The sequence below is a fragment of the Rhinopithecus roxellana genome, chromosome 14 (genome assembly GCF_007565055.1).
Source record: "Rhinopithecus roxellana isolate Shanxi Qingling chromosome 14, ASM756505v1, whole genome shotgun sequence".
Taxonomy (NCBI): domain Eukaryota; kingdom Metazoa; phylum Chordata; class Mammalia; order Primates; family Cercopithecidae; genus Rhinopithecus; species Rhinopithecus roxellana.
Genome location: NC_044562.1, coordinates 44,697,438 through 44,711,985, shown reverse-complemented (window position 1 = coordinate 44,711,985; position 14,548 = coordinate 44,697,438). Strand labels below are relative to the sequence as shown.

General features: G+C 36.8%; 1 protein-coding gene across 1 annotated transcript in view; it reads left to right on the top strand.

Annotated features, from left to right (window-relative positions):
* The window catches only part of WDR75 (WD repeat domain 75), a 36,458-nt gene extending 24,633 nt beyond the window's left edge, over positions 1-11,825 (top strand). Inside the window, exons 10-21 of the mRNA XM_010370284.2 lie at positions 41-100; positions 193-308; positions 1,429-1,604; positions 2,728-2,885; positions 3,779-3,959; positions 4,800-4,894; positions 5,639-5,734; positions 6,358-6,527; positions 7,093-7,152; positions 10,468-10,614; positions 11,002-11,093; positions 11,481-11,825. Of these exons, the coding sequence (XP_010368586.1) occupies positions 41-100; positions 193-308; positions 1,429-1,604; positions 2,728-2,885; positions 3,779-3,959; positions 4,800-4,894; positions 5,639-5,734; positions 6,358-6,527; positions 7,093-7,152; positions 10,468-10,614; positions 11,002-11,093; positions 11,481-11,685 (1,556 nt within the window). The 3' untranslated portion in view covers positions 11,686-11,825. The remainder of the gene's footprint in view (positions 1-40; positions 101-192; positions 309-1,428; positions 1,605-2,727; positions 2,886-3,778; positions 3,960-4,799; positions 4,895-5,638; positions 5,735-6,357; positions 6,528-7,092; positions 7,153-10,467; positions 10,615-11,001; positions 11,094-11,480) is intronic.
* The last annotated feature ends 2,723 nt before the right edge of the window (positions 11,826-14,548 follow it).

The following is a 14,548-nucleotide window of genomic DNA, read 5'->3' as shown; positions in this document are numbered from 1 at the left end:
ACCTATTGATATTTAGATACCTATTTTTTTCTACCCACAGAGATAATAATTATTCACCGAAACCTTGAGGCATCCGCAGTAATTCAAGGCCTAGTGAAAGGTATTGCAGAACTCAGTGGATTTGGAATCATGAACATTTTAAAGAGTGCATATTTCTCTGATTTCACCTATAATTTGTCACTACTTCTGCAGATAGGAGTATCTTCACTGGTTTGATGATTGATCCAAGAACTAAAGCTTTGGTTTTAAATGGAAAGCCTGGCCACTTGCAGTTTTATTCTCTCCAGAGTGATAAACAGTTATACAATGTAAGATTTTGATTCATTAGCCTTGAAATTAATGAAAGCTCTTTATAATACCACTGGAGTCAAGCAGTTTGTTTAGTAGCCTTTAAAACAAGTTCCTGTGCATGTAATTACTTGAACATAGTATTAGTCATGGTTACTTAGTTCAGTTGTTCAGAGCATGATTCCGTTGAGGCCACAGATTAAATGTAAGCCAGTTGGCACTCCTGCACTTGCTGTCTCTATCTTTTGTTTCAGAATGCCCTCCTATTAGCTGTCCCATACATCTGTGCCTTTGAGTCACAAGGATAAAGAAACAAAAATAGGTAGATTGTCAATACAAATTTGTATCTGCTTCGTAGTGAAACACTGTCATATTCACATATTGAAGATAAAATGTTCAGTGTCGATTAAAGAGGAACACTTCTTACAATCCTGATAAGTCCAATCCAGATGTTCCACTTTTCTTGTGCCCCACAGTACTCTTTATAGATCTCTGTCATAGCAGCTGTGACACTAGCTCTCTCACCGTGGCCTTTAGGCCCCCCAAAAAAAGGAAGCGTATTAATCTTTTTATGCTTATCTCAAGTATAATACCTGTAAATTGTAGGCATTTAGTACACTTAATAGTAGGCATTTTATTTACTTAGTATAGGCAAGGAAATGGGATTTTGTAAAAAAAAAAAAAAAAAAAAAAAAAACATAAATAAATGCTGCCTACTTACATTGGCTATCTTTTTCATTTCTTAAAGATTGTAAGTTTATTTCTGTTCTGCTTGTTTCTAGTGATGGAGAATCTAGCCTTGAGATGATGTAAAGCTGTTCTTAGAAACAAAAGAAAAGCACTACTATAAATTAACGGTTCTCTTGTATCATATAGTGGGTGTTAGTAATCGCTAATATTCAAGGTCATTGAAGAATAATTACCACCAAATTGATACTATATAATGTGTTCCCTTTTTTAATGACAAGTTTAGTGTCCACAGTAACAATTAGTTCATTTTTACCTTTATTTAAAAATCTATTACTATAGATTATAGAAGTTGTCTTGGATGTAGTTAATTATCATTCCTTGGATGCTGTAACATTTGTGTATTTATGTTAATAAACATTTTGGTTTTTTTGTTTTTTTTTTACTCATCAGTTAGATATTATACAGCAAGAATATATTAATGATTATGGTCTGATCCAAATTGAACTAACAAAGGCTGCGTTTGGCTGCTTTGGTAACTGGCTTGCAACAGTGGAACAGCGGCAAGAAAAGGAAACTGAGCTTGAATTGCAAATGAAACTATGGATGTATAATAAGAAAACACAAGGGTAATACTATCTGTGTAGCCACTTAATTTCAAAGTATAAAATATTTCACTTCCCATTTTACGGTTTCAATTGTCTTTAAGATGTTTCATCTTGACAAGGTTTAGATTTAGAGAAATGGGAGAGGTGTTATTCTAATAAAACCTTTAAGCTTTCTGCTCTGAGAAGGCACTGGTGTCCTCTAAATCATAATGTCATCTCATAATGCATAAAGACACATGGAAAAGTGACACCTCCTCAAGGGCATAATACCAAATTCTAGGCAAATCCAGGATTAGAATGCAAATGTTCCCGTGCACTTCCATAAACAGCATACTGCCTTTGGAAAAGAGGGAGTATAGGTGGAAGTGTAGCGTAGTATAGTATAGCGTGGATGTTGTGATTAGATAAGGAATCCACTCTCGTACTGTGGCTATAATAACCATTTATCAAATCTTTGCTGTGTGCCAAGAACTTGGCTTACAGCTTTGTACCCATTGTCTTACTCTTCAAAGAACACTGTAAGATAAGCCTGTTGTCTATATTTTATAGGTGAAGAAATAGGCCCAGAGAGATTAAGTGGTTGTCCCTAGTCACTGTTTTTATAACCTGTGCTTTTTTAAAATCACAACCCTATGCTGCCTTGATGTTCTTTTAAGAACACAGTCCTAGTTATCTTTAATTCATAGCGTTGCCCTCTAAGCTCGAAACAAGCTTTAAGAGGTCATTTAGGTGACTAAAAATAGTAAATAATGACCAGCCAGTTTGACTAAGTAGTTTCCTGTCTATTTTTCCTTGGCCCAAGTGGGTCGTTTCACAGCCATTCCATTTTTTATTTTCAAAAGTAAGCAGGAATCTGGGTTCTATACAAGTTCCTGCAGAGTTTGATACAGTAGGCTTTTGAGTATCATTGATTGGTGACCTGTTTTATCCTCATTTTGTACCAGTGGGTTGACTACTACACATATTAGAACTCTTTGCATCCTGTGGCCATTAAAGGTAGAGCACTCAATTGTTTGTCATTCTAGGTGATTATCAGTTGCCTATTGTTCAAGATGCTATTGTAAAATGTACAGCATGTCAGAAATTCTTCTATACATCACTTTGTCCTCATGCAAGAATAAATTTGTGGTTTCCTTCCTGCTAGGTTTATTCTTAACACTAAGATTAACATGCCACACGAAGACTGCATTACAGCTCTCTGTTTCTGCAATGCAGAAAAATCTGAACAGCCCACCTTGGTTACAGCTAGCAAAGATGGTTACTTCAAAGTGTGGATATTAACAGATGACTCTGATATATACAGTACGTTAATTAAATATGTTATGTTTAAAGTGTGCACAATTTTAGGAATTAATTTCTTTTTCTCATGACTTGTATCCATCCTGGGAGGACATTTTCTACTTTATTGAATTCTACAGGATATTGCTTAATTTTAATAGATTTAAGAGATTACATTTTACATGCCTTTTTCCTCAAATTTGTTCTTTTTAAATGGCATTCTTGATTAATCATGTGCTGATTATTCTGTTTTTTTAGGGTAAAGTAAAAGGGGCTTTTACCAAGAGTCCTTTCACTCCTCCACTAGAGGGAGGTCAAGGTCTCCAGGAGAGGGCATAAATTTCAAAACAGTCAGATTTTGTAGCAATTCTGACTTAAAGAAGTTGTGGGGAACAGGTTTTTTTGTTTTGTGCCTTTGTTTCTTTCTTATTTTTTATTTGTGTGTGTATCTTTGTTTCTTAATCCCTACTGCTTATAATGTCCCTTGTTTAGCAGTCTTCCTTTAACAGTGGGGGATACATTCCAAGAGTCCCCTCGCCCCACCGCCCTAGTTGATGCCTGAAACTGCAGATAGTACTGAACCCTATATATACTGTTTTTCCTATACATACATATAGGAATAAACTAGTTTAATTTATAAATTAGGCACAGTAAGAGGTTAATAACTAATAATAGAATGATTACAATAATATACTATAATAAAAGTTAAGTGAATATGTGTGTGCTCTGTCTCCGCCTTTCTCTGTCTTTCAAAATATCTTTTTGTACTGTACTCAGCTATTTTCAGACCTCAGTTGACCCCCGGGAACTGAAACCACAGAAAGTGAACCCTCAGATAACGGGAGCCTAGGGGGAACTACTGTAGCATTCTCTAGCATTTACACAATTTCTGAACATTGTGGCTTATATTTCCACAGAAAAAGCTGTTGGCTGGACCTGTGACTTTGTTGGTAGTTATCACAAATATCAAGCAACTAACTGTTGTTTCTCCGAAGATGGTTCTTTACTAGCTGTTAGTTTTGAGGAAATAGTCACAATATGGGATTCTGTAACATGGGAACTTAAATGTACATTTTGCCAACGAGCTGGGAAAATAAGGTAGGTAAATCATTTGGGAAGTATGTAGTGCTATTTTTTAACTTGTTTAAGCAAGTCTTAACACTTTAGTAGTCATTTATGCCCTCTCCAAAAGTAGCCTGAAGGTCAGTGGGGCAAGCTGAAAAGCCAAAAATGCTGGAAAGCCAAAAATTCTGAGTTCACAAAGTGTGCCAACATTTCTGAAATTCAGGTTAACATTTAACTCTTGGCCTACATATTTTTTCTTTGGAATACTTTCATGGATGTGCTGAATGATAACAGAAGCCATACATAAGCCTCAGGGGATCCAAACCTTCTTATTTTCTGTGTATCCCCATAAAAACCGTGTTATGTGCCAGCCTCATTGTTTCTGAGAGGCACAGGGGAAAGTAGCAGAAGCATTTTCAGGTACTGCTTCAGGTAGTTGGTCCTGAGGACGGAATCAGATGCCTACTGAGATCGTTTCTAATTGCCAGCAAGTCTGATTCTAAATTTACTTTGTAAAACTTTCTTCAGAATTGAAATTACAAGTTTTCTTCTTCTCGGTAAATAAAGTAGGATTTTTGTCAGATGACTTTGTACATTTTATGTACATTCTCTGTTACATGTTAATTGGTATACTGCACAGTGTGTTAAAGAATTGGTCATCTGATCTATTTTCCTAAAGAAATAGTTAAATAAACCCTTCCTTTTGTACTCCTTAGACACTTTTTTCTTCAGGATAATTATAAACAAAAACATATGTGTCTATATTAAAATCTGCATTACATAGAACTAATACAGCCAAGGGAAGCCTGCAGTTCTTTGTAACTGAATTTGATAGAACTGACTGTTGCTAACTTCCTTGTGGTTTTAATCTAGGCACCTTTGCTTTGGGAGATTGACATGTTCAAAGTATCTACTTGGTGCTACTGAAAATGGCATTCTTTGCTGTTGGAATCTGCTGAGTTGTGCATGTAAGATTTTTTTTACTCTAAAGTAATCTAGCAAAGCACATAGGGAGTTGACATTAAACTTTGGCATTTTAGGACTTAGGGATCATATCATCAGGTCTGTACTTGGAATAGTCAGTTTTTTACATGACATATTATACCACCAAAATTTGGAATACTGAGCCTGTAATAGACATTTTTTATTAACTGCTTAATTGTTGGTAAGTCGTCTTCCATTATCCTTACCTTTTCCTACTGTTCTCATTGTGTGTGACTTTCTGATGCCCTCCATATCCCCATCCTCATGACAATTTGAATAATGTTTTCTGCTCATTTTTAATGCTTACTAATCTGCATTACCCATCTATCACAGTCCTAACAAATGTGAACATTTTACCCATTTGAGTGTATGTCTGGAAGGCATAGTAGTTGCTTATTAATGAATGTGCGCGGTAACTTTTTTCAGTATTCTTTACAGTTAACTCTGGTTAACATACTGCCCACATTTAACAGCATCAGAAAAGCACTAGACATAAATTACAATGAAATAATAATCTTTTCATAGTTTGTACAAGGAGCGCTAAAGTTCCAGTGTGTTTTTCTTTCGGCCTCTCACTTTAGTGCAGCCTTCCACAGATCATTTCAGTGTGTCTCCATGTGTGTTAGTTGGAAGCATAAGATTCCTCTTCCTAAGAATAATAGAAGTTTTTTAAAGCTTTTGGCAAATCTTTCCTTAGAAGTGAATCACCTTTTTTTTTTCCCCCTCAGTGGAGTGGAATGCAAAATTAAATGTTAGAGTTATGGAACCTGATCCTAATTCAGAGAATATTGCAGCAATCTCTCAGTCTTCAGTGGGTTCAGACTGTAAGTACAAACCACACTTTGTAGTAAGAGAATATCTGTGACCTAAGTTTTCTTCTTAATATAATTTGAGTCAAACTTGCCTTCAAATCAGATGTTAATTGGAAGCCATTTTGCTTGAGGCACGGCCCTTCCTTGCCCTAACACTTTGTCATTGTGTGCATCCATACTTAGTTCTAGGAGAGCTCCAATACGTTTCTTATTTTTCCACAAGCCAGTTCCTACTCAGTCTTTAAAATTCAGGAGATTTCACCACTTTGACACATTCCCAACTGCCCCTGAGAAGCTTTAATTGGTCATGCTCTGTGTTCTTGAAGCAGTTTCTACATATCTCATTTCTAATACTTACAGACAAAATACTGCTGTGGTTTCTGTCTTCTGCAGTAGGTCCTGGCCTCTGGAGCAGGAATTCTTCTTTCTCTTTTTCATCCTCATAGCCTTCATTCCTAACCTGCCTGGCCCATAGTAGGCACACAGTAGATACCTCTTGAATCAGCCTAAAACAGTCATGACTTGGGCCAGTTACTCAATGGGGTGAGTCCCAGGATTAGTTTAATCTGCCAGTCTAAGGCTAGAACTAACCTTTTCAGGCAAAATGTTATTGTCTCTTTGTTTTTTTCCTCTAGTGTTTGTATTTAAACCTAGTGAGCCAAGGCCATTGTATATTCAAAAGGGTATCTCCAGAGAGGAAGTCCAGTGGGGAGTGTTTGTTCCACGAGATGTCCCTGAATCTTTCACCTCAGAAGCTTACCAGTGGCTAAACAGATCCCAGTTTTACTTCCTAACAAAATCACAGGTAACTGCGCCCCTCAAGAAAGGCAGTCACTTTGTACATGGAATTTTAGACTGATAGCCCATGACTGTTGGTGTGAGTTTGTTCTAGGTGAAATAACTTCATTAAAGGATTATTTCCCCAAAAATTAGGTCTAATATGCTCAGTACAGCAGTATTATTAATGTAAATGTATTATCATTTTACCCCACACCTTTGAGGTTCCTTAGGTATTGCTTGCATTAACTCTGTGACAGCAAAAAAGCACAAGACAACTAAAATACTTTAAATTGCGTAAATCTTTTTTTTTTTTTTAGTGTTTGATTTGCAATTTTTAAAATGGTGGCTTGAGTTTGGTCTGTCAGTTATTTTTTATTCATTACCATTTCTTAAGTATCTCTCAGACATAATCTTGTAACTCTCATAGTGGTTATTAAATAAGTTTAAATCTTTTATTCCTTTTCCATTGTCAAATATATATATCAAAATGAAAAATTTGACCTTCCCATTTTTTAACACCCCGTAACACCTTGTTTAGGTTTGCACTCTACAGTTTGTCTTTTGCATCATTAATTGATCTCTCTTTTCAGAGTTTATTGACATTCAGTACAAAGTCTCCAGAAGAAAAACTCACACCAACAAGCAAACAGGTATGTTTTAGCCATTCATAGCAGGATGTATTGCCTACCTGAAAGGATACAATTACCTTTTAGAAGTCAACTATGAGAAAAATATTTCACTTGACCCTAAAATGGAATTAAAAGTCATATGCTTATAAACTGATATGTCTCTCTTGAAAGTTTTAATGCTCTTTTAAAATTGTTTTAATTTATAATATCGGTAACATACGCTTCTGATTTAAAGAGTCAGATATTTTAGGCTCTTCAGAAAAAACTTCTCCAACACCACTACCATTACCCTCAAAGACAATCACTCTCAAATCTTTTAGCTGAAGTTTTTTTTTAACTCTGACTCTCTAAGAAATCTCTAAGAAATGTTTATATTTCTAATTATAGATTTTTCAGATTTAGGTATTATCTGTTAACTCTGATCTATTGAAGCTGAATTTTTAACCCTTTTTTACATCAGCACTGCTTGCATATACACAACACACACTTTCCCTACTTGTCCCCCCAATTTTTCCCATATGGGTAAATGTTAAATAGGTTAGTTTAGTAGTCATTGTCATAGCTGTGTTAACACAATTCATAGCCAAGCCATGTAGTAGTAATAGGCAGATTGTTTTTCCTTTTGTGACCAAGTTTTTATTTTCTCTGGAGTTAATGATTGCCTTCTTTTTTCATTTGCTTAGTTTTCTATTCTCATGTAATTCAACCCAAATTCTCCTCAAGTTGTATAAGTCTTCTCTGAGTGTTTTCAGATACATTAGGTATTTTTTCAAGTCATGAAGGATTATTTCCAAGAGCCTTCTGACTGTCTTCAATCTGGACTGATTGCTCTGGAAACCTGCTACAGAGTAGTCATCCTAGCATCTATATTCACCATCATTCTGGGGATTTATTTGACCTCTACTCTATTAGTGGCATAGTTTTTCTCTTTCTTTGGTCACTCCCCCGTTTTGGTGAAGCATTCTTTTAGTGCATTGGAGGTCAATTTAAGACCTTGCATGTTTGGAAATGTTTTTATTCTCTTTCACTTGATTATTATAGAGTTGTAGGTTGAAAATCATTCTTGCAGAACTTTGACATTATTTTCCTATTATTTTATAATTTCCAGTATTACTAGAAGTTCAATACCATTCTTATTCTTGTTCCTTTATCTGTAACTTGGCTTGTTTATTTTCCTTTAAAACTCATTGGATTAATTTAATAATTTTTTGTTATTTACTGTATGCCAGGGACCATTCTAGACCCTTGGGATACAGTAGTGAGAAAAGTAGTCAAGTCCCTACAAATTTATGGTATTCACAGTCCACCAGAAGATCGAGACAGTAAACAACACGCATTAAGTAAAATATGGAATAGAGAAGGTGGTAAGAATTACGGTGGAGTGGGGGATAGATGAAAAGATGGCATGCATGGGATGCAGCTTGTAATTTTAAACAGAGAAGTCTAGGTAGGCCTTTTTGAAAAGATTCTGACTTTTTATCTGAGTTACATATAGGGCCCCTTGGAGGGTTTTGAGTAGAGAACTAAGGAGGAGCTAATTACTTCTTTCCCTATATTTTCTCTATTCTTTTCTAAAACTCCTATTATTTAGTGCTGGACCTTCTAAAATGGTTCTCTATTAATTCTTATTGTTTTACCTATTTTTGTTTGTTTTCTGGAAGATTTCCTCATCTTTATCATCAAATCTTTTTTTCATTTTCATGGTCTGTTTCCATCACATTTTTGTTTGGTTTTGGTTTGTTTTGGTTGCTGCCTTTCATCTAGAGGTTTTCATCAGAGTCTGATGATTCTTGACTGTCTTTGGATTTAAAAGTGGGTTAAAAAGCCACTTGGAAGTTCTCTGCCTGTGCAGAACTTACCCCTGGCTTCCACTATGTGAGCTAATTTATTTAGACAATCTCAAATGTCATTATAATTGACCCTTGAGCAACATAGAGATTGAAAACCTATGTATAACTTTTGACTTCCCAAAACTTAATCTGAAGCCTTACCGGTAACAGTTAATTTGTGTTATATGTGTTAATATACTGTATTCTTACAACAAAGTAAGCTAGAGGAAAAAAAATGTTAAGAAAATCATAAGGAGGCCGGGCACGGTGGTTCATGCCTGTAATCCCAGCACTTTGCGAGGCCAGGGCAGGTGGATCACTTGAGGTCAGGAGTTCAAGACCAGCCTGGCCAACATGGCAAAACCCCATCTCTACTAAAAATACAAAAATTAGCCTGGCATGGTGGTGGACGCCTGTAATCCCACCTACTCGAGGGGCTGAGGCAGGAGAATCACTTGAACCTGGGAGGTAGAGGTTGCAGTGAGCCTAGGTCATACCTCTGTACTCCAGCCTGGGTGACAGAATGAGACTCCGTTTCAAAAAAAATAAAAAATATTATAAGGAAAAGAAAAATATGTTTATTCATTAAGTGGAAATAGATCATCACAAAGGTCTTCATCCTTATCTTCACATCAAGTAGGCTAAGGAAGAAAAGGGGTTGATGTTGCCATCTCAGCTCTGGCAGAAATAGAAGAAACTTGACATAGCCATGTTATTCGAACCCTTCTTATTCCAAGGTCAGCTGTATCTTTAGGTCTTACTTAGGCTGGTCAAATTAACCATATAAAATTATTCTGCATTCTTGCCTGAAGGACTTAGACCTGCCTGCCAGTGTTCTGAGAACCCCCTAATGAAGTACAACTGCCTAGATATGAAGATACCACCACCACTGCTACCCATACCCAGCCTAAAGACCTAGAGCCCTCTGCTGTGGCTGAGGAGGAGCTGTAGGAATCTGGGTGCTTTCTAAATAGACTTTTGACCAGCCCATCTGGTTTGTCTAGTCCCATTTTCACCCCACATACAGAGTTACTATTATTACCAAATCCTGAGCATGTGCAGGATTCTGTAGTATGAACTGGGATGCTTGGCTTTCCCTACAGCCAGCTTGAATTGTGCTTTCTCAGCTCTACTAAGCTCAACACCATCCTTCAGCCTGCTCTCCAGCTTCCAACATGTTACTGTTGAGGCCTTTTCCCTCATTTTCTATCATTGTGAGTATGTGCCCTTTGAAAACCCTTTTGCTGTCATTTTTGTGGGATTTGGTGAAGAACTAGTGGTAAATGCATGTTTTATTCTGTCATCTAAGTGTCCACTGTTAGCTCTTCTCATAAGTGCGATGCTAGGCCTCAGTTGCTTTCTCTGTGAAATGAGAGAATCATACTAGCTGGATAATTTGCAAAATCCCTTTCCTCACAGACTTATGATTCTGTAGTACTTACTGTTAAGTCAAAAGCAGTTCTTCCTTTTTTCTGAAATAATTTCCCTTTGTCTTAAATCCTTACAGCTGTTAGCAGAAGAAAGTCTTCCCACAACCCCATTTTATTTCATATTGGGAAAACACAGGCAACACCAGGATGAAAAATTAAATGAAACTTTAGAGAATGAGCTGGTACAACTACCCTTAACAGAAAACATACCCGCAGTTAGTGAGGTAAGTAATTATGAAAGCAAACCATGTGAAACAGATTAAATGCACTTAAAGCACCCGAAGCTGGAGTTTTGACACAGTCAATCTGTAATTTGTATGCTGTACAACTTTAATACCCAAATAAATAACTAACAACAAACTGAATAAGTTAACCTTGTGATCTGGGATTGTTTTGGCCTGGACCTGGGGTAGGGGTAGAGGTGGTTGTTGGCATAAATGTAGGAAGGTAGAAATGCATTTTTCTTTGGTTTGGCTTTTGTATGGGGAAAGCTTTTTCACGTTTCACTCTTGGCATTTACAATAAAAAGGCCTCCGTGAGGACACTGTAGGAACAGACGGCGGTGGAGAATGACCTTTTTAACTGCAACTCTGTTTTCTGTTTGACTTCAGCTTCTTCACACTCCAGCCCATGTCCTGCCATCTGCTGCTTTCCTGTGCTCCATGTTTGTAAATTCATTGCTGCTGTCTAAAGAGACTAAGAGGTAAAGTAGTTCTTAAGACAGGTTTAGATCCACTGTTTTGGGAAACAGGATGGTGTTTATCCTTTTTTAGAGTATTCTTCCACTGTATTTCTTTTTATTTCATAAACTTTAAAACTGATTTAAAGGCTATAGGATTGTTAAGTAAAATATATTGAAAATAAGTTTGAAAAAAGATCTTTGTGTGTTTTAAGGGTTTGGTACATAATTTAAAATTACACTTTTGTAAATTCACCTGCTCTTTTATAAATAACCCATAATTTTTAAAGTGAACTTAGTAAGAAAAGTCTTCATTTACTTTGTATGGTATTCCTACATAGGTGTCAAATTAGAAAGTTACTGTTTAGAAACTTTTTTTAATAGTGTTTTTTTATTCTGTTATTGTTAAAGTGCTAAAGAAATTCCTGAAGATGTAGATATGGAAGAAGAAAAAGAAAGTGAAGATTCAGACGAAGAAAATGATTTTATCGAAAAGGTCCAGGATACAAATAACACAGGTTTAGGAGAAGACATTATACATCAGTTGTCAAAATCTGAAGAAAAAGAACTGAGAAAATTTAGGAAAATAGACTACAGCTGGATAGCTGCCCTTTAGGCCTTGGAGATGGGGAGGATTCTTGGACTTTGTGTTTTTGATTGTATGTTGATATTCCAAAAACATCTATTTTAATGTTATTTCTGTTCTAAAAACAAGATAATAAATATTAAGCTTTGCTTTTTAAGAAAAACATAATATGAACATGTATTTGCATCATGCTTTAGAGTTACTGGACCACTGATATACCACATCATCTCATTTTTTTATTTTGAGTCACACGTCAGCCTTATAAAACAAGTAGGTATTTTCTTCACAGGTGATACAGCAGAACTGAGACTTGAACTGTACAGCATATGTCCCCTTAGCTGCAGTTTGGAGATACGAAAAGTTTTGAAAATTAAAAGTCTTTGTTGATATAATTGTCTTAAGTTTAACACTGAAATTCATTTGGTGGCCAAATATGACCTGAGCTGGAGTGAGGTTTCTTTAGTCCTGATTTATTCCTCTTAGTGTATTTATTTCTCTTAGAGAAATTTAGAGACGAGTTGATTATGTGGTGTTCCACAAACCTCACTGAGGATATTATGTAGTAACATGGGCTGCCTAAAATTCTGAATTCAGATCATCTGGCCCAAAGTCTTGTTGCTAGTAGAAAGCGATCCAAATCCCCTGTTTTATGTTAAAGCAGTGAAGCTACTACATCTTAACCACCTAGCATTTTGAGTTTTCCACTTCCCTAATGTACTTCTGTAAAATCTATATTTAAAAGTTAGCACAAAAAACAAAGTGTTTGTAAGAGCACATCTCGATGAATGTTCACAAAAATTGCTGCAAATGGCTTTTTAGTTTGTGCTGTAGACCAAATGTTTGTGCGCCCCCTAAAATTCAAATGTTGGAATCTAATCCTCAATGTGGTATTTGGAGATGGGGCCTTTGGGAGATGATTAGGTCATGAGACGGGAGCCTTTGTGAATAGGATAAATGCCATTATAAAAGAGATTCTGGAGAGCTCCTTTAGGCCCGTTCTAATATGTGGGGACACAGCAAGAAGAAAACCATCGGAACGATGAGGTGGAGCCTCACCAAACAGTAAATCTGGTGCCTTTTTGTTAGACTTTCCGGCTTCCAGAACTGAGACATAAGTGTCTGTTTATAAGCCACCCAGTCTGTAGCATCCTAAACAGACTTAAAATGTTTTTGAATCACTATTTATATAAAATCTTAACGTTTTTTTTTTCAAGCCCCCAACTCCCACCTGAGACTCTTAAGTAGCTGGAACTACAGGCACTCACCACCACACCTGGCTAATTTTTTAATTTTTTGTAGAGATGTCTTGCTATGTTGTCCAGGCTAGTCTCGAACTCTTTGACTTCAAGCGATCCTCCCACCTCGGCTACATTTTTTAAAAATAAGCTACATTGAGATTTGAGATGTAACTCACAAACCATACAAGTCATGCATTTAAAGAGGACAATTTAGTGGTTTTTAATACATTCAGGGTTGCACACCATCACCACAATCAATTTTAGAACATTTTCATCACCCCAAAACTAGCCATTTCCCTTAACCTCCCTCACCTCACCAACAATGCAACTATTCATCCCATCTCTGTCAATTTGCCTATTCTGGACATTTCATGTAAATGGACTCATACAATATGTGATCTTTTGTAACTGGCTGCTTTCACTTAGCATCCATGTTGTAGATATATCAGTACTTCATTCCTTTTTATTTTCACTTTTGTGAGTATACCTACAAGTGGAATTACTGGGTTATTTGGTAACTGTTTAACCTTTTGAAGAACCACCAGACTTTACATATCAACTGCAGCATTTTACATTACTTACATTATGGCACATAAATTGCTCCACAATCATCCACTATATTGAGTCCCCTTTTACTGTGGGATGAAAGGTGGAAATTTTTTTTAAAAAATTGACATCCTTTTTCAGGGCTGCTTTTGTTGTTTTAAGTATTTTTTTTAGTGTAATTTTAGGTCAAGAAAATTGCAAGTACAGAGATTTCCCATATACCCTCTCCCCCAACACATGCAATGCAATAGCCTACTCCATTATCAACATCTCTGGTGCACCAGAGTGGTACATTTTTTACAATCAAAGAACCTACCTCAACCCATCGTAATCACCCAGTCTAATTTGAATTAGGGTGCAGTCTTGGTGTAATTCTGTGGATTTACACAACATATGTATCCACCAGTATAGTATTACTCAGAGTATTTTCACTGCTACCAGCCTCATCTTAATTGCTTACCACCCAAATCCCCATTGTTTCTGAGGCTTCTGTCAGAACTCTATTCTTACGGACTGCCTCTTGCCCCTGGGCAAGATCTCTGAGCCACTGCTTCAGAACCATGGGTAAGCACAAAGGCCCAGTTCTCTCAAGAGTGACACCCCTGCTTTACAAACTGGGCAGAGGCAGTAGCCTACCAGCAAGCCTGGGCAGTGGTGACCAGAGCTCCAGTATTCTTAGCTACCATCCCTGGAGTAGAGGCTCCACTCTGTGAGTAGGGGCTTGGTGAAGGAAGGGAGATTCCAACCTCTGGCCTGGAATGTAGCCTCTGCAACAGAGAGTTGGAGGCAATGAGAAATGCTGACAGCTGAGGGGAGAGGAAGCTCTGTCTTTTTGGCCACAGCTGCCCAGAATGGAGTTTCTATCATGCTGGCTGAATTGAGGAGGAAGGAGAAATTTGTGACTTGATTGAGTACCACAGACTCTCACTGTTCTTGCCACCAAGATTTATTAGAATATGTTGAATAAATGTTTCTTCATTTTCTGTATACCCTTAAAACAATTTCTGGAGACTTTATTTATTTATTTATTTATTTAGAGACAGAGTCTCCCTCTGTTACCCAGGCTGTAGTACAGTGGTGCAATCTTAGCTCACTGCCGCCTCCGCCTC